Genomic DNA, 19,336 nt, shown 5'->3' on the forward strand with positions numbered 1-19,336 from the left:
ATTAAAAAAAAAACAAAACAGAAAGCTGCCGAGCTTACTGTTATAAGTTCACAATAAGACATTAGGTTCAATACAAAACATTAATCGTGCCTTTTGTTGACATAGCTTTACAAATAGTTTCTTACAAAGCAAACATATATTATATATAGTGCCAGTGTGACATTGTAATTTGTCAGTCTTAGTCAAGCTTGGTGATCATGAACAATTATGAACCACATGGCTCAAAGTTTGACACACAGCAGCTGCAGCAGTTCCAATAAAATGTCCAGAGGATCACTTGGATTCGAGGAAAGGTGAGATCACATAGACAATTAAGGTATTCAATCATCTGTAGCTGGTTCAACTGAAATGATCTTTGCAACACTTACAGCAAGTAGCTTTTTTTTTTAAAAAAAAAAAAGCAGGTTAAGCTAATTGTGTATTCGTGTTGCTTGTATGAGTGTCTGTCTTCCCTGTAGCAGAGAGAGACGGATAAAAGATAAGAAAGAAGATGTAAATGAAGGAATGAGGATAAGGAGAGGACAGAGGCTGGAGAAATATGATTTAAATAAAAACTAAAAGAACTGGAGTTGATTGAAGTCTGGCCATTTGACTTTTATTGTGTTGGCAGATAAGCATTTTCTTAATATAGAGGTAAAACTAAGAACATATTTGTCATCTTTGTCTTGTACCAAGAAAAAAATATACGTGAGACATATTGATGAAGTGAGCATGAGGGCACACCACGATAGTTTATACATAGGGCTCTGACTCCCGTTAGATGCGGGTAGAACACTGACGAAAAAATAAATAAATAAAATAAAACTCAATATCCCTTCAGGCCTCTGAAAAGAAAACTCTCAGAATCACAGCTTTTATCTATTATCGTTTCCATATATCTGTAATTACACTGACAAGCTTGATATTAGTCTGGTCTTCGTGTTTCATTTCAAATCTGCAGTCATGATGTACAGACGTCACTGTCACAGACCAATTTTGTAACAATTAGATTGCTGTTAAGACACAATTGAAATATTTTCCTACATTAAACTCATTAAAATGTAATGGGTTTTTTTACTACAACACTATAAATATATACTTGTAGTTGTCTTTATTGATAAGGAACAACAGAAATAAGTGATTTCACTGAAATTGGATGCAGTAACAGAAAGAAAAATCTATTTAGGCAGTACAACATCTGCACAGTGAGTATTATATTTATTTACGAAATAAGAACAAAATGGAAAAATACTTTATTAATCCCCAAAGGAAATTATAATGTAGTAATTTTTCTAATTACATTAAATTATTTTTATTACTATAAACCCATGTTTTTTGCAACTATTCTGGGTTTTCAGCCCACATTTCCAGGAACTTTTATTACTCAGAATTTATTTATCAGGCTAAAAAAATTCCAGGTAATCTACATGGTTTGCAAAACCACTGCACTGCAAAGTTCTGGAAAATGTATTTTAATCAGGCTAATGATGCATGGAGAAGTAGTAGAAGAAACTGCAGCACACTTCCAGTCCAGTAGGTGGCAGTAAGAAGCAGCTGAAGGAAAAACAAGAACAACAATGCAATAAACAGCGACCAACATGACTGTCTTATTATTTGTACATTTGGTTCTTTTGGTCCAAGTTTCTATTGCAGTGAAAACCATGGATCTACCTGAAAGACGACGGCATTATTAGCAAAGACTAAAAGTCATGCTACACATCGTTCTTAGCCACTAAGCTCAAAGTGCCAAGACCTTGTTTTCTGGCCACCTCTGGATTTTTTTAAATGATTAAAACCCAGAGTTAATTTTATAGAAGTAAAATAAAAACGCTTGCAGCTGCACACCGACTTAAACATGCAGTGAATGGCAGTATCGCTGCATGAAGTACTGCATGTTCCACCAATCAGAGTTCTTCATCACACGGCCCTGTCCCTCAAGGATTATGGGGAGTCTGAAATACACTACCCCTCTTCCAGCTGCTTTTTTAAGTGACAGTGTGGGATTGAGGGAATGTGGTTTTTTCTTGCTAATGTCAGTGGAAATGTGCTAGGATTTTTAAAAATCCTTGGTACATGGAAAAAAGTTCATGGAGTCGACAAGTGGCTTATCTAATAATTAAAACAGCGTATTGGCTGCCACTTCTGTCTGTTCCACACAAATATCATATTCAGACAATGATCAAAGCCAAACTGTATGTTTGCATAGTATAACACCCTCACCACCTGTTATTTGCGTATTTAAACAATGAATAAAATCTCTTAGGACCTTGTGCTGTCATGTCAGTGCATCCAGAAACTTCAGAAACCAATCAAATACATTAAACACTTCAAACTTCATTTGAATCTGTCTGCAATGGGTACATGAACCATATAAGGATAAATAATGAAAGCGTCTCTGAGTTGTAAATGGAGGGATTCCCTGCCAGCAGCTGAGTGTGCGGTGGTGCCAGTTGACACATCAGGATGGTATAAGAAAGATGAGCTGGGTGTGCAGTCAGCATCCATGGCAAAAACACTCAACAGACAATGGAAAAATGACTTCCCTAAGTCTCAAAGGTCCATCTAACTTAATGATTTTATCTAATGTGCACCATAGCAGCTGTTTCACATGTAATTTCACCAAAGGACACAGTGGGTGGCTTCTTATCCTGTTTTACTCCACACATTTTTGCAGACACACTGTGACCCATTTCTTGGAGTTTGTGATGGAATTGTTCCACGTCCTGTTCTAAACTATTGTCAATAAGGCACTTTGCCTCAGACCTGTGGGCTTAAAGTGCTATAAATAGACCTAGCACAGCTTGAAACTGAAGAAAATGCAAGAGAACAGATGAGATCGACATTGCTACATCTGTGACTGGTGGGTAAAATTCCCTATGACCTGGTTTTTCTTTAAGCTGTTTGGTTGATTTCATTTTGTTAAACAAGCTCAGGTATATGGAAATGAAAGACACAAATAGCAGAAAAAACAAACCTGTTTTCTTAAACAAACACATGTACCTGGCTTTAACCATTTGCTTTTAAGCATTTAATCCATGCTAATGTGGTATATGGGTGCCTGTGAGATAACACCTTGAAATGAATGATATCTTGTGGCCTACTTAAAGAGAGATAAAGGATTGTTTTGTATTTCACAGCTATTATAATATGGTGGCCAGTTAAATGGAATTAAATGGAGCGACTGTTATTTTTTCCAGTCACCTTGTCATGACCCTGGGCTAGTTATGTGTATGCTTGCACAAGATTTTTTAACCTGAATAACTAAGTTTACTTTGTACACAATGACTGTTGCTACAGTGTTTCTGCATTTTATCTATGTTGTCCTTCAAAAAATATTTACAGCAATAATTTAAGCTTGAAAAGATGTTTTAGAAAGACGGTAATACTACTGGTCATTGATTATTATCTTGTTTTCAGAAAAGCAAGATTTTCTAGAGCTTCAGTTTCCTGTAAAAGTAATTAAAATGCAATGGCATAACAAAAAATGAATACAAGCTCTGTTTGGGCACCATACTCGACTCCTTTGTGTTTATGTATGTTAAATGGAAGTTTTTTGTATGTGAATTGGTATGTTTTTATGTGTGTCCAGGACAGGGGCTATTCATGTTGGTGATCGGATCTTGGCCATCAACAGTGTCAGTCTGAAAGGCAAGCCACTGAGCGAAGCCATCCACCTGCTGCAGATGGCTGGAGAGACAGTAACCCTTAAAATAAAAAAGCAGCTTGACAGTAAGTATGAAAAGTCAGACTTAGTTGTGCTTAAGCTAATTGATATGAGTGATATGACAACTTCAGACATCTACCTATTTACTGAGGTCATTTAAAGAAGAAATGCTCTTTTTGTGCAAGTTGACACAATTTCTTCAGCAACATGCATTGGTTAACATACTACACAGACAGTAAAACAGCTCCCTTTTCAGTCATGAATTTACAGCTCTGTTTATAGCAGCCAGTTTTAAGGGTTGGAATGATCCACTCCACATTTCTTCTTCGGAGGGTTTGCCTGCCTGCGACTGACGATATTTTCAAGTGACTTCACAAAAAAACAAACCAAAGTTGCATAAAACAGGTGAACTTGGCAACACTGCTCCCTTTCTCTGCTCGGACATATGTCTGTTAGCTGCCTCTTAAAGTCTCATCTGCGCTTTAGTGCCGCAAAGTTTACCACCAGAAGCCTCACAGACTTAATTGGCTGAGCATCACATGGGATGGCTTAACCTACATGCAGTTGGTCTGTATGTTTCCTTATTGCTACCGTAAAGACTACAAAAGTTGTGCTAGTTAAAATAAAACCACCCATCAGATTTTAAATCCTAGGTCTGGGTCCATGTGGGACAGGTTCTGGGTCAGGGTCCAGATCCGGTCCACGGTCCACTTATCAGTGATCTCTTTCTTAGAATGTGGCTGATATAAAAATACTTTTACTCATTATACTCATTATTCGCTCATTTCTTTAAGTGTGTAACTGCTGAAGAGAATTTACTCATCAAAGGCAAACAAAGTCAAGTTTTCCCACTTCCAAGATGCAGCAAATGCAGCATGATATGAAGTTGAAGATTGGAGCAGATTCAGATGGAAAGGCTGGCTATTTCAACTTTAGGCTGAATGTGTGATGCAATCTAAATCATAATGACTGACTGAAAGATGTCTTTTCAGACCAAAGCTGCCCAAAACAAAGTGACAGGGTTGTAAGTTTCCAAGTAGCCACTTCAGATACAGTTTTCTCCAGTTTTCTCCATTTACTTTTACTTTTCTTGCGCACCATGTCGCATCATACTTTGAACCCATTAGTTGTTCCATAGAAGACTGATTGTTTTGCAATAATGCTGCAAGATGTTCACACGGATTTTCAAAAGGAGTAAAAATTTTGTCTCAGCTGGTCAACCATGGCCTTCTTGAAACCGCTATCAGTGCAATGTAGGCAAGCTGGATTAAAAGAGTCTGCTCCAACTAAATGAGAAAACTTTCTGAAAAGGCTTGAAAAAGCTTATTACCAATTCATAATTTCCCCTTCAGATTTAGAGGAAAGGAAGGCAGCAGAAGTAGAGGACACGACAGAGAATGAGATCAGTGATCCTGATGAGGACGATCTGACAGACAGCCAACAGACCAATAAGTTATCAGAGCTTTACTCCACAACTATACCCAGCGTGGACTCTGCCATGGAGTCATGGGATGGCTCCGGACTGGACGCAGGCTACGGCAGCCAGGGTAAGCTCATTTTTGAAAAGTCAAAATATCTTTACAATGGCTGGATACAAGATAGCTTCATTTTTCTTTTTGATTCCCCTCTCCTGCAGGAACATACAGTCATCAAGCAGCTGGAATTGCCCTTCATCCACATGAGTGGCGTAGCTCCAAGCAGCAGCGTAGCACCACACCTCCCCCACGTCCGCGGAAGAACTACCCATTCAGCGATGGAGGGTTCAGTGAGGATGACTGGGACAAACCACCTGGGTAAAATACCTTTTTATCTAAATAGAATATATTCTTTGTGTTTCTGTTAATAGAAATTTTAGTGCATTTTTTACTATTTCAGATGCTACTGTTTTTACACTCTGTTTCAACAGCCAATAAATTTCTTAAACTTTTTTTGCTCCATGTAAATCTGATTATGCAGATTACCTTCATATAGTCCAGGTATCCTCAGTCCTGTTCCTCAAGGGCCGGAGTCCTGCAGGCAATATCGTCCAAAAATGATATTGCGATATTTTTCTAAAATATCTCGATAACAATATCATAGACAATATTGATGTCTTTGGCCAAGCAGAAGTAACCACCTCTGTAAAATTCTTCTGTCGTTTGCTCGACTTGTTTTAAGGCCTACAGCAAATTGCTTGTAGTGTGTGTATATGTATATATATGCTCACCCTTTATCTACCAGCATTTATTAACAGCATTGATCTGTAGCTTAAACTGAAAAACTCTGTCCTTCTCCTCTCGATAATGTCTTTGCTTTACTAAATTTGAAAAACCTGGAGATAAACATGGAAATTAATTCAGATTAGTAAATATGTTCTTCTGGACTTCTGAAATGTAGAGAGGAGGTTCAGTATGCTGCACCAACTTTCCTGCTAGTTTTAGACATTTTCCTGCAGCAACACACCTGATCCACACCACACCTGGTCCATATGATAGCTTGTTTTCAAGTTCTGCACAAGCCTCTAATGACTCATTAATAATTTGACTTAAGTGTATTACAGCATTTAAACAGGTAAAATCTGCAGGACGATGACTCAACAGGTCCATAGTTGGTAGTCCCTGCACTAGTGCGTCAGAAAAATCTTAATATTTGTTTTAATGGGCTTGAATTAACTGAGATAACTACAGAAAATATTAATTCTGAACTTTATTTAAATTTAATAAAAAACCCTAATATTTGAATCAATTTAGATTCAATACTTAAAGTTAGAAGTACTGTAACATGTTGTAGACTCTTAATTTACAGAACAACCAGACAGGTCTGTTCACTTTTGGCCAGAGATATTTTCTATTGCTTTTTCTGCTGTTTTGAAAAACGCAATTAAATCAATTTCATCAGACATTGCTAGAGCCTAAGTTTACAATATTAATGTCTGTGTCTGTTATTTGATTCAGTCGTCCACTAAAATACATTTAAATAAAAAAAAATCTTGCTTTTTGGTGCAAATATTGTTATACAATTATGATGTGATTTATCAAGTTTAATTAATTACAAAGCTTCTAATTAATAAGATTAATATTTTTAATCGCGTTCCACCCCTATTTTTTAATCTAATGTTCCTTCTTTTTCCGTTCTCATTTGTTTTTAATTTTAAATTGTACTTCTTATTTTCCTAAGTTTCAATGTTTCTGTAAAGCACTTCGAATCATCCATCGTGCAACACAAATAAACTTGCCTTGCCTTTGAAAATGTATAAAATGGACCTATCTATTTAAGTTGGTAAAGAGATCATACATTACTTCATATTCCTCCTTAAAAGGTTTTTTTTTTTTTTTTTTTTGGTTGTTACTTTTTGGCGAGCCTGAAGCTTTTTTTTATTTGTGCAGTGTGCCATCTTCATTTATTCTTCACCAGTAACACATGCACTGATATTTACACATAATCTCCATTAATTATTACTCCAAAAGTATTCAACAGGGCTCAAAGGGTTAAAGAACAAGGATCGGACAGACATTGATTTCTTAGTGAACTTGCATTAAAGTTTAATCCTTTTTAGGGGATTTTTTCTGGACAGCTATAAACAGGTATGTTTATCTTATGATTACACTTATTCTTCTGTTGTCACAGATTTGGGTAAACTTTGGATCAGGAGGTGGACAGATGGTTGTTCACCAGTGTGAAAGTCAGGCTCCTGCTTTCTTAATCCACACATCAAAGTTTCTAGAGGTTCATGTTTCTATGTGGCAGTTGAGTGATAAAGTAAAATGAACTGAGTATCTGGAGTCGTCTGTGTGTTTACAGCGATGAGTCAGAAGGCTAAACTATGTGAGCATAGTAACATTCACAGACATTACATAACACTGCAGGGGGAGGAGGGAAATAGAGGAAGGATGTGGGGGAAAATCTGCACACTGAAAGTGAATTAATCTTGTCAGTTGAGGACAATCAGTGTTAAAAGATTATTCATGTTGGATTTAACCAGAACAAATAGCCTTGTCCCACACAGAGAGTGGTGTGTGGTCTCATGGGCTTTATTGATGATGAGAGTAGTGCCCGTTCAGGAAGAGTGCAGCCAAGGTTATTTTCTGCAGTCAGAGTTCATATATGTGGCTTCAAAGCATTACATAAAGATACAAGTACATGCTACGCTTTGTCACTGCTCACATGGCGGCAATCGGTTGTGAAGGAAATTTCAAAGGATGCATAAACATAGAAAATAAAGGATGAATAGAGGACAGCTTTAATGATCTGCTGACTTATGATTATGTATGTAAGCATTTCATTTTGCAGTTGCTAAAGGAAAACGAAACAAGATGTAATTTCCTAACAAAAAGGACAATAACTTTTTACAGCTGAGTTTTACTTTCTGGTTAGGTGTCTTTGCAGGCTGCTGTGTGATGAGCATCCTGAGACTCTATTAGGGAACAGGTGGAAAGAGTGACATGTCCTTGTTTCGTTTACATTCATCATGGTCTTACTGCCTGTTTTGTTTTTGTAAAAGTGTATTTCATTGCAATTCTCTTCAGATTTACTTCCTGTCCTTGATGTTCTCCTGGACTTATTTTAATGATGTTCTATACACCTGCCACTCAGTTTCTATTCTATCTGGATTTCTTTGCTTATTTGCCAGAACAGTTTGAGTCCTCTCATTGGTTTCTGGTCCATGCTCTGCTAAATGTTGGATTTCTCCTACTTTTATTGCACAAGGGCCTTTGAACAGCCTATCAATAATTAACACTACAATAAATCAAATTAACCAAATCTCTTCTTTCTGAAGTTAGCACAGTAGCTGAGATTATTGGTGCAATATATGTCTACAAAACATATATATGCAATTGTGGGCCATTTTTTTTCTGCATCACTTCTTGTAAGTCTGGCATACTGACACAGTGAGTGTGTAGTAGATCAGTTAAACAGGTGAGAAAACAACAAAACACAGATTCTTTGCATGCATCAGTAGTTACGCTTCTTTATTACTATGTTAACATAACATAATGAATGTTTAACTAAATTCCACAGAACACAATTATTCAAGTTTGGTCCAGGTAATATGGTCATAAAAAACAGTTCATATGGTATACAATCTGAGACCAAGAAGCAGATTCAAAGAGTACAAATTTAAATACTTCGATCTAAGATGTATTTATTCAGGGATAAACACTGATGGAAATACTCTCTTGTGTGTGTGGCAGGTTTATTGGCCAGCAGCCTGATGGTATTCTGTTGGATCCAGATGACAGTTTCTGGTGTCAGGCACTGGAGGACCTGGAAACCTGTGGCCAGTCCGAGCTACTCAGAGAGATAGAGGTCTGTAATTATCTAAATCAAAATGCAAATATTTAACACCAGGATTCAACAGCCCACATATAGAAAATGGGGGCAGTGTTTATTTTCTATATTTCTGAAAAAAAATGAGTGAAATTATATTTTCACCAGATGCATTAAAAGAAGCCACTTGTATTGGAGAAAAAAAAATAGAATATATTTTGACAGCTTGACTACAGATATTATTTGTAAAATTCTAATGTTTTACTTCAACTCTTAGAATGTTGACATTAGTCTGGGTTGAAGTAAATTTAACATTGCACACACATACAAATACATATATTTGCATGTGCAGGCATCCATCATGACAGGCACAGCCATCAGTCTGGGTGTAGATGGTGTCAACAAACCTCCAGCTGAGACCATACTGAGTCACAGCAGGATGAGCCCACTCAGGAGGAATTCTCTCCTTCATCAGGGGAACCTGCTTCACCAGAGCGCACACTTTCATCAGGGTGTCCTTCTGCATGAGGAAGCCCATCTACATGAAGATGCCCACCTCCTGCAAGGTCAGAGGCTAATGTGACAGAACAAAGGGGGGCTGTTTCTCAAAGCAGAGAAGTGATCAAATTTCCTTTAAATAAAAAAAAAAACAAAAAAAAAAAAAAAACAACTTGTCAAAATGTTTCTAGAAAAAAATCTGTAAAATCTAGTGTTCTTGTTGCACTCAGATGCCACCCTACTTGAGGAGGCCCATTTCAACCAAGACGCACACCTGCACCAGGGGTCCCACATCCACCAGGAAAACCAGTCTCCTCTTCTGCACCACGAGCCCAAACCCAAAGCTTCGCTGAGAGTATCAGAGAGAACGTGGGAGTCTCGTCGCATCAAAGAGGAGATGCAGGGAATTCTATCCCCAACGCCTCTGGAGCTGCACAAAGTGAGTTTAAACCTCTTCTTAAAATTCTGTCATAATGCACTTTCTGTTCTGGGATGGGGCATGCATCAAATGAGAAGATTAGTTAAAGAGAAGGCTTTAAAATTAGAGCCTAGAAAATTAGAGACATTATTTAATTAAAAGGATTAGACAGAACTTTATTAGGGAAAATTTTATTTGGCATCAGCAAATAAGACCAGGGGAATATTCCAGAAAGGACAAATCCTGTGATAACAGTGTTCCAGGTTTCTAAATCCTCTGACATCTTAATCTGCGTTTTCGGTTTCAAAACACCAGCTATGAAGTAGTTATCACAGCCCCATGTTGGTTAAGCCACTGTGTGCACGTCCACAGCAAACCTATGAAAGGCACCACCCATTTAGCCCCAAAATAACGATGAAAATGATCAACAAAGGAAAAGAGCTGCATCTACCACTGGCTGTTGGGATGCTTTGCTGAGGATTTCCAGCAAAGTCAACGCACAAGTGGACGTTAAATGCATGGGAGCCTACAGTTGGCATGTGTTATCTAAATACTAAATTTAATTAGCTTATTATATTATATTATATTATATTATATTATATTATATTATATTATATTATATTATATTATATATTGGAGTACCTTGATCCAAGTGAAAGCAAACTATAAAAATATTCTTCATACTGGTAAGAATTTGTCATCTGCACCTTAGAAAAAATGCCCCCTGAAGCCAACAATTTCCATAAATATTGCTGTAGGCTCAGAACAAAGTGGTAGAAATATTTCACAGCCAATAAGAAGACATTAGAGGAATGGAAGACAGGTTTGGGGAAACCACAACAATCCTTCACCCCTGTAGAAGAGTTTGTGGTGAACATTAACCGGGACCACCAAAAAATGATGAGAAGCATCCCAGGGGTTACATCATCAGAACAGGACTGCAAAGTAACTCTAAAAAGTCCACCTACAGCGCTAGATTGCAAAAGTGGATCTGGAGATGGAATACTTAAAACTGAAGATAGGAATTTCATGGAGACATGGCCGACATGTCAGTGATTGATGGCATTGCATAACGAAGTGTTTTTCTTTTCAGGCAATAAAGCATTAACATAACCAGCTAAACCAGTAAATCCATTTTTTGGAATAACCCCCAGGAGCACATGATGGAAAGGCCTCTGTATTTTAACCTACAAGTCATTATGGCTGCAACGATTAGTCAACGTTGTTGAAAAAAGTCGACAATAAAAATAGTCGACAAAGAATTTAACTGTCGACAATTGTCGACAAAAAAAAAAAAAAAAAAAAAACCTACAGAGCGAGACATCGTCTTTTTCCCCTATCTCAGCTGAGGGGAAAAATATGGTGGCGGACCAGGGAACAAAATGATGGCAAAGGAAGGCCAAAAGTCCTTGACTACTTTACATTACACTTACAAAATAAATTAAATACATCTGGTATTTGTAAAGAGGACCTTGGGTACCACAGAAGTAGGTCTGCAATGCTCAAAAATTTAAAGAGGAAGCACGTCAGACTCACATAACAACATCTGATCTATAACCTGGCCAATTAAAAAAAAAAAGCAAACAATAAGCTGGTTGCATAAGTGTACACACCTTCAAACTCATTTTGTTAACCCTCTGGTGCATGAATTATTGCAAAACAGTAACATATTTTTTTAAATAAAATATTTTACTTCTACAGACATGCACATTGATGTTTTTTTAATCTTATTTTAACTTTTACTCAATGTATTGATTTTTCTACCTTATCTTCGAAAATATTTATAAAATAATATCTTGTCATATTAATATAATATATATTTTCTATAAAAACACCTGGATCATTTTCTTGTCCTGTTTATCACTGAGGCAAACTTGGTAATTACAATGTATGTATAGATACTATATCAAATGTAGTTATTCTTTATACGTGGCAGAGTACTGGTGACTCACTAATGTCCAAAGAAGTTGCTAATGTATGATCCACACCCATGCATACATTTAAAAACAGCCTTTAAATATGTGTCCACTGTAGTGGACACTATGCACCACAGGGTTAAAGCACCTTTTAGTACAATTACATAATTCAGTGTAATGGCATGTTTCCATGCTTTTGGAAGACTTGATCTAGGCTTCCATTTTGCCAACATATCGCATAGTTCAGACATAAAAAAAAATGCGGCAGATAGTTATCAAATCAAACTTTATTTATATACCATGTAATACACAACTAGTAAGAGTCAGACATTCCTGTTCCTTCCTGAGTGTTGCTACCGATCTTTTGGAAGCCTTCCTGACTAGTTTTCGTTTTGTGTTTTCATCAGAAAACACAAGTTTTTGGTTATGTGTTGTTTCACTGTTGTTTAATATTTTCTCCATTTTCATGACTTGTCTAGTGCTGTTTACTTTGCTTTTTTTCCCCCCGCTTCCTGACTGATGTTTTTCAACAATAGGATCCCTTTGATTCTCTGAAAGCTCTCTGTGACCCATGACTTCTGGGCAGTAGCAGTAAGCTAAGTAAATATCAGGAAAATCCTACGAGAACAGCTAAACTTTGTTTAGGGTTAATCAGTTGCTTTCATTGATGACAGGTGTGTAACCAAGAAGACTGAATGCTGGGATTAAATCACAAGGTGCTTTAATAAATTATTAGTTTAAGGGTGTCCTTACTTATGTAACTAGCAGGTTTTATTTATTTTTCTGAATTTCAAATTCTTTCCCCTTACAGATTTGTTTGTTCTTGAACTGAATTGTTCAGGTCGTCACATTAAAGGTGGGAAAAGTTTTTAAATGATTAATTGTCTTTTTTAACATCACAAAATGCCTGCCATTTTAACACAGGGGTGTACACATTTTATAGTTAATATAAATACTGGACAGCAATTTTTTTACAATTTCTTCCCACAGTACACTCACATGAGGCACTTTAATCAAACAGTTTGACAAAAGGAAGGTACACTTTTTTTTACTTTTCTGGATAAGGACCACAAACTGACTCATTTTCCCACTAGGACCCCCATCAGTTTGTTTTACAGGAACATTTGCTGAACATGTCCCTGCTTCTTCAGCCCCTTAAAATTTGAGTATAACTTTGATTTAAAAAAATGAGACGTAGTCTCACCTTAAAAAAAACATAATCATTTTACATAAGCAAGAATTAAGGCAAACTTTCCCCATGTGTTGTCATTTTCCAGGTAACTGTAATAAAGGACCCAGAGAGCGATGACTTTGGTTTCAGTGTGTCAGACGGCTTCTTGGAAAAAGGTGTTTATGTGAACATGATCAGACCTGACGGGCCAGCTGACAGAGCCGGGCTTAGACCTTTCGACAGGATCCTGCAGGTAATTGTTTAACGATAAAAAAACACACTGTTACAACTTCCAAAATAGGAGGAAAGCTGTGGACAATGCCTGAAAGTTGATCCATGTGGATCCGAGATTCACGAAGTGCCAAAAGATTAAACCAATAGTGAATGCTTTCTCAGTTCTGTTACTTAAACTTGTGGTTTCATAAGATTTGCATGCAGTGTTTCAATCTAGCTTGCACTCAGTTTATTCTGATGTTAAATTCTTGAGACAACTGTGCAACATCTGCTACAGATGGAGAAGAGGAAACTTGTTTCCTACAGACATGAACATTAGGGCTGGAACTGACTGGGACATGCTTGTTTTTCCTAATAATTTGACTGTCAAAGTAACTGAAACTGAATCTTGTTTGTATGCAGATCATTTGTTCTGGGACATACCAGAAGGCAAAAAGAAGTACAAATGATGCACTTACTGTTTTTCTTTTTCTTTTTTTTTTTTTTTTTGGTGGTGCCCTTGTGTAAATGTCCTAAATGGCTGCAAGCAGTGTGACAATGATCTTTGTAGGGCTTTGTGCAGCTGCTGTACCAGGATGAACTCCACAGTATATGTGTCGTGGACACTTGGAAAGATATTTAGACTTTTGGACTTAATAATAACTGAAAATAACTATTTGTTTTATCCACTTAAGAATATCACTGTGGGTGTTCCCCAAATATTTAACAACATAAAACTCTCTACAGTAGCCTCTTAAAAACCTCAACTGTAGATAAGAAAAGTATCAGAATTGCCTTTTTTTATCATTGTTGTAACAACAATGATAATAAAGCAGCTGCTCCTTAAAATGGTGCCTTTTAAAATAGAAGTATTAAATAAATATTGTAAAAAATAGAAATATGAATGCAAACATGTATATGAAATACAATGCAATTGTGCAAATAAACAGTATGTAAACATTAAATAGTGCAGGTCTGCAGATGGAGATAATGTTTAAGGGCAAACATCTTAAACAGGTGGTAACTGGGGTGAGAGGAGTCTTTGAGCCTGTGATCCTCTGGGCTGTGTTGATCACTCTCTGCAGTGCTTTCCTTTCTGCTGCTGAGCTCCCTGCATACCACGCTGTGATGCAGTACGTCAGGACGCTCTCCATGGTGGCTCTGTAGAATGACACCAGCAGTTTTCCTTCAGCTTGTTTCTCCTGAGCACCCTCAGGAAATGAGTCGCTGCTGGGCTTTCTTCACCGCCGTGGTATCAGCAGTCCAGGAGAGGTCATCAGAGATCTGTATGCCCAAGAATTGGATGGAGTGAACTCTTTCCTCACAGTCCCCGTTGATGTAGAGAGGGGCCGGATTCGTTCTGCCCTTTCTGAAGTCCGGGATGATTTCTGTAGTTTTTTTAGTGTTCAGTGGGAGATTGATTTCTGACCGCGCTGACAGTCTGTTCAGTCTCATCCTCCCCGGAGATGAGCTCGAACATTGCGGTGTCATCTGCAAACTTTATGATGGTGTTTGAGAGATGGGTTGTAGGGCAGTCATTTGTGTAAAGAGTGAAGAGGAGTAGAGTCAATACACAACATTGTGGGAAACCAGTGCTGAGTGTGAAGGTGGAGGAGAGGTGGGGGCCGAGTTTGACCGATTGTGGCTGGTCAGTCAAGAAGTTCTTAGTCCTCTGGCAAGTGGGGGAGGAGAGGCCCAGATGCAGAAGTTTCTGCACTAGGATATCAGGGATGAAGGCTGAGCTGAAGTTCAGGAAAAACAGCCTTGCATGGCTTCCCCAATGCTCCAGGTGACTAAGGACAGAGTGGAGGGCTATGGTGAAAGAGTCATCTGTATATAGGTTCTCCCTGTAGGCAAACTGGTCCAGAGTGGGTGGCAGACAGGCACTGATGTGTTGGGAAACTAGTCTTTCAAAGCACTTCATGACTACAGGCGTAAGTGCAACAGGGCTTTAGTCATCGAGACTGTCCACTTCTGCCTTTTTGGGAACGGGAATGAGAGTCGAGTTTTTAAAGGCAGACTGGCTTTGTAACAGGGACTGATTAAAGAATGAGGTGAAACTCCAGTCAGTTGGTCAAGCGCACGCTCTGAATACCTTGTGGGGCACTTTGTTGAGGCCTGCCACCTTTCTGGGGTTCACCGTCTTTAGCACATGTCTCACTTCATGCTCTTGTAGTGTCAATGTGCTGATGGTGGGGGATGGTGATAAATGGTGTGGCTACTGAGGGTCTGTTTGACTCAAACCTAGCCAAGAAGCGGTTGAGATCCTCTGCCAGCTAAGCATCAGTCCTAGCAGTAACCTGATTACTGCTTCTGTATATGGTGATTTAACGGGCATGTTTTACCTCAGACCGAGGTCGATGAGGTTCACATGAATGTACTTGATTGTGGTTTTGCAATAGTCCAGAAACAACAAATGAAAACAAACTAAGACAAGCACCCGGCTGGAGAGCTAAGAGCCACTGCACCCGGGACAGGATAGTTGCCATTAAGACAGTTTACTTCATGTCAGTGATGATTAACTTACATTGAGAGTTAAACTTTCAGATATTTTTCAGGAAGATGTTCAACTTGGCTGTAAAGACTGCAGGCAATCGCTCTCTCTATGGTATTAAAATGCAACAGCTTTACAGGTGTTGACCCAATTCCAAGTATTTTTCATCTGTACTACAGACATGGTAAAATAACTAATACAGTGCTGCAGGAGCTCAGGCTGGTCTAAATTTGTATTTCTGTAATACCTACACTGAGCTCACAGTTTGTCAGCAAAATCAGGTTATATGCTTCCATGGTTGAAACTCCTGGTATCTCACAGTTCGATTACAATTCAAAGAGCGGCTATGTGATTAGAAAATTGTTGATGCGTCTCTTCCCTCTACATTGCCTTTTTTTATTCCCCTTTTACTGTTTGACTACTTTGAAAGTATTTGTAAAGACCCAAACATTTGCCAAAGATAAAAAAGAACCATCTTCCCAATGTTATATATTATGAGCAATAAAATCACTTATTCAGTACTCTGTATAACATATGTGATACCGTGCTGTTACGGTGCCATCACGTTAGAGCCATGTTAGACTGCTTTCTGAAATGATTCCATTACTTCAGTGATGGTTCGATTGAACAGTGTGGGGATCAATGTGTTAATAAAATCTCTTTTGAGACATGATATTCATTTTTGGGTCCAAAGATGGGCAACATAGCATTAAAGTTGTGATTCTTAGATCAAATACCAAGGTTTCCTATTGGAAGATGTAATTTACTTTTTTACTCTTCTGTGTAGGAATGAAGCTTGTTCAGTGGACCTCTGCAGTTGGGCGCAGCAACAACTGGGTGGTTTTTCTTATGTTTGTTGTCTTTCCAGTATATATTATTTAAGCTTCATAGAACCAGGGAGTGCCCATACACTGTTAATGCCAAGGTCACTGGTCAGATTTCTCACTCAGCTGTCTTTTGCATACTACAGGCTGTTAATGAACTTCTGCTATATTTTAACTTAAGTTAAAAAAAAGAAAATTTGATGTGACGAAAATTTCCCCCAAAACAAAGTAAATGCTCCTAAGATGTGCAGGATTGAACACAACCCATGAACGATTGGTTGTGACCAAAACTTTAATGTCTTTGTTCAGGTGAACCATGTCAGGACGAGGGACTTTGACTGCTGCCTGGCGGTGCCTCTCATCACAGAGGCTGGAGACAGACTGGAGCTGGTCATCAGCCGCAACCCACTGGCCAGCGATAATCCAGAGGACAATAACAACACTTTAGACCACCCACTAGATCTGTAACACACATACAGAAATCAGTCTACTCACAATCAATCTTGCTCAGGCAGGAGACATGATAAGTGATGAATTGCAAACATATCTACTGGAAATGGTCCAAATATACACACCTAAAACACACATCCATACACTTGCATGCACAGTCACCCCAACCAATTTATACTACATTGTACTGCTGTTATACAGTATATTCTTTATGGAAACATGAACGCAATGTGAGGGGGAAAAACAAAAAAACAGAAACTGTGTTGGTATTTAGCATGATGTTCTCAACAAAGTCAGCCTGCACCTACATGGTATTGTTAGGAGTCAGTTTTACTGACAGAATCAGTAAACATTAAACATACAAATGAAAATCTAAAAGACAGGTAAAGTAATTTCTGTTGTTTTAAATACCAGAGCATAAGTACACATGAATCAGCAGTGTTAGAGATACAGAGAGAACTGCCTTATCATTCAGCGCAAGTAATATTAGGAAATTTAAGTGATCACGAGGAGAGAAATTGCATTGGTCAGTTTGTGCATTTCATTTTTGTTTTTACAGCAGGGTGGGGGTCAACAGAAGAGGAAACTGGTTCCAGGAGAAATTGTTCTGTGGTTTAAACTGGTTGTTGACGGCAGCAGTCCTACAGCTTTTAGATGTTTCCCTAGTCCATCACACCTGATTCAAATAAAATGGGCCCAACAGCTTATTAAGTTCTGCCTTGTGACTTTTTAGTTCAAATCAGGTGCGTTGGAGCAGGGAACCATCTAAAACTTGCAGGACTGCGGCCCGCGAGGACCAGGGTTTCACACCACTGGTTTAAACAAATGGGGCCAATGTGGAAGTCCATAATTCTGCTGCTCCCTTTTAATCATAGCATTGTTTAGATTCTTCGTGTTTTATCAGCTGCTGTTAAAGACAGACTTCTACTTTTGTTACTTTACTTAAAAAAGTTGCAATATACAAAAAGAATTAAAAAAGAAAAATAGTGTCATCTTTACAAGGTTAAGAGAATGACGTCATCACAACTGCCAAACAGTTTTTTTTGTTCTTTTTTGTAACACAATCAAATGGAAAAGGAAGGAGTCATATCTATTCCTGTTGTTTTTTTATTTAGGACATTTTAAATATAAAGTATTGTTAATGAAATGGGTAGGTGAGCAAGTGGAAGTTCCACAGAGAGGATCATGTTGCCAAAAAAATGTACTTGAAACATTTCTAAGATATTATTTTTGTGCCATATGGCAAGACATAGCTACAATTAGTCTTTTTATACAAAGTAGCTGCTTAAGGCCATAAAACTGGCGTCTGCAGAACACAAGGAGGTGCTTGATCACAGTTTGGAGTTTGTAGGGTTCCCTATTGGATTTGAGGCCAGAGCACATGCTGGTGCTCTACATTTGTCACCTCTGTAGGGATAAAACACAAAAATGGATTTGTGAGAAAAGAATCAGAAACTATATGTTTGTTATTAGAAGCAATTGGTCTCATTTTAACTGCACGCAGGACCTTCTGATAAGTTTTTGATATTTCTGTGCAGTTTATGAGAAAAGGTAGGTCCTTTAAAAGGATACTGACATCATCTGCAAACAGATCAAAAACACCAGGATGCAGACTATGAGCATGTTGTTATAAACATTCTTTGTATATGTGTGAGATTTTAGTGGATATCTGAAGGGGTGCATCTACAGAGTTACCTGTTTGATGGCAAACAGACTACTGAAGCTGGACGATAGCAAATTATGCACTTTTTTTAAATTGAGATACTTTGTGGAAATTTCATTCAATATACAGCTTTTCCAACAGCTCTATATATTAAGATCTCATGTTTTGATTTTATATTGGACATTTCCCCATCCTTTTCTCAGATTTCCGGCAAAATATCTTCAGAAATTGTCAAATTAACTAAAGTAGGAGTGGCTGTACCCCTCCCACTGTAATATACACTGGTTGTGTGAGGAGCAGAGAAACATTTTTATGTTCCTCTGTGTATGGATGTACAGTGCTGTGCAAAAATAGATGCCAAAGTGCCATAAAGTGAGAATAGTTCCAACTATCTTTCCCAAGGATAGACATGAACTACTCCACTACCGTAGCTCTACTAGCTCAATGACCTCACTCAACCACAGTACATGGACAAAAATTGATTGGATGCACAAAGTATGGCCTACTAAGTAGCCTTTTTGATTGTGACTAAGGATATATGTTTTAAAACATTGTTGTGTTTGATGACCTATTTTTTTCACTTTGTGACCTGGTTTAAAAAACTCTGGTTTATTGTAAATGAAGCAGATCCACCAGAACTACAGACTTCATTTTAATAGTCACACAGGCAAAACCTCACTGACTCCTTGTGCTCTTCGGGAACCCCTTTGAGGCAGGGGTCAGGTCCCCAGGTTGGGAACCACTGCTTTAGGTCCAACTGTGCATCTTTCCAATCTTTTTGGATCTATGACAGCAAGTC

At 38.0% G+C, this 19,336-nt stretch overlaps 1 protein-coding gene across 1 annotated transcript in view; it reads left to right on the forward strand.

Moving 5' to 3' along the window:
• grip2b (glutamate receptor interacting protein 2b) overlaps positions 1 to 17,793 on the forward strand; it is a 112,538-nt gene extending 94,745 nt beyond the window's left edge. The window contains exons 18-25 of the mRNA XM_041978936.1: positions 3,569 to 3,708; positions 4,996 to 5,190; positions 5,280 to 5,436; positions 8,815 to 8,929; positions 9,243 to 9,456; positions 9,619 to 9,827; positions 13,000 to 13,146; positions 16,734 to 17,793. Coding sequence (XP_041834870.1) covers positions 3,569 to 3,708; positions 4,996 to 5,190; positions 5,280 to 5,436; positions 8,815 to 8,929; positions 9,243 to 9,456; positions 9,619 to 9,827; positions 13,000 to 13,146; positions 16,734 to 16,892 — 1,336 coding nt within the window. The 3' untranslated portion in view covers positions 16,893 to 17,793. The remainder of the gene's footprint in view (positions 1 to 3,568; positions 3,709 to 4,995; positions 5,191 to 5,279; positions 5,437 to 8,814; positions 8,930 to 9,242; positions 9,457 to 9,618; positions 9,828 to 12,999; positions 13,147 to 16,733) is intronic.
• The last annotated feature ends 1,543 nt before the right edge of the window (positions 17,794 to 19,336 follow it).

The sequence above is a fragment of the Melanotaenia boesemani genome, chromosome 3 (assembly GCF_017639745.1).
Source record: "Melanotaenia boesemani isolate fMelBoe1 chromosome 3, fMelBoe1.pri, whole genome shotgun sequence".
Classification (NCBI taxonomy): Eukaryota; Metazoa; Chordata; class Actinopteri; order Atheriniformes; family Melanotaeniidae; genus Melanotaenia; species Melanotaenia boesemani.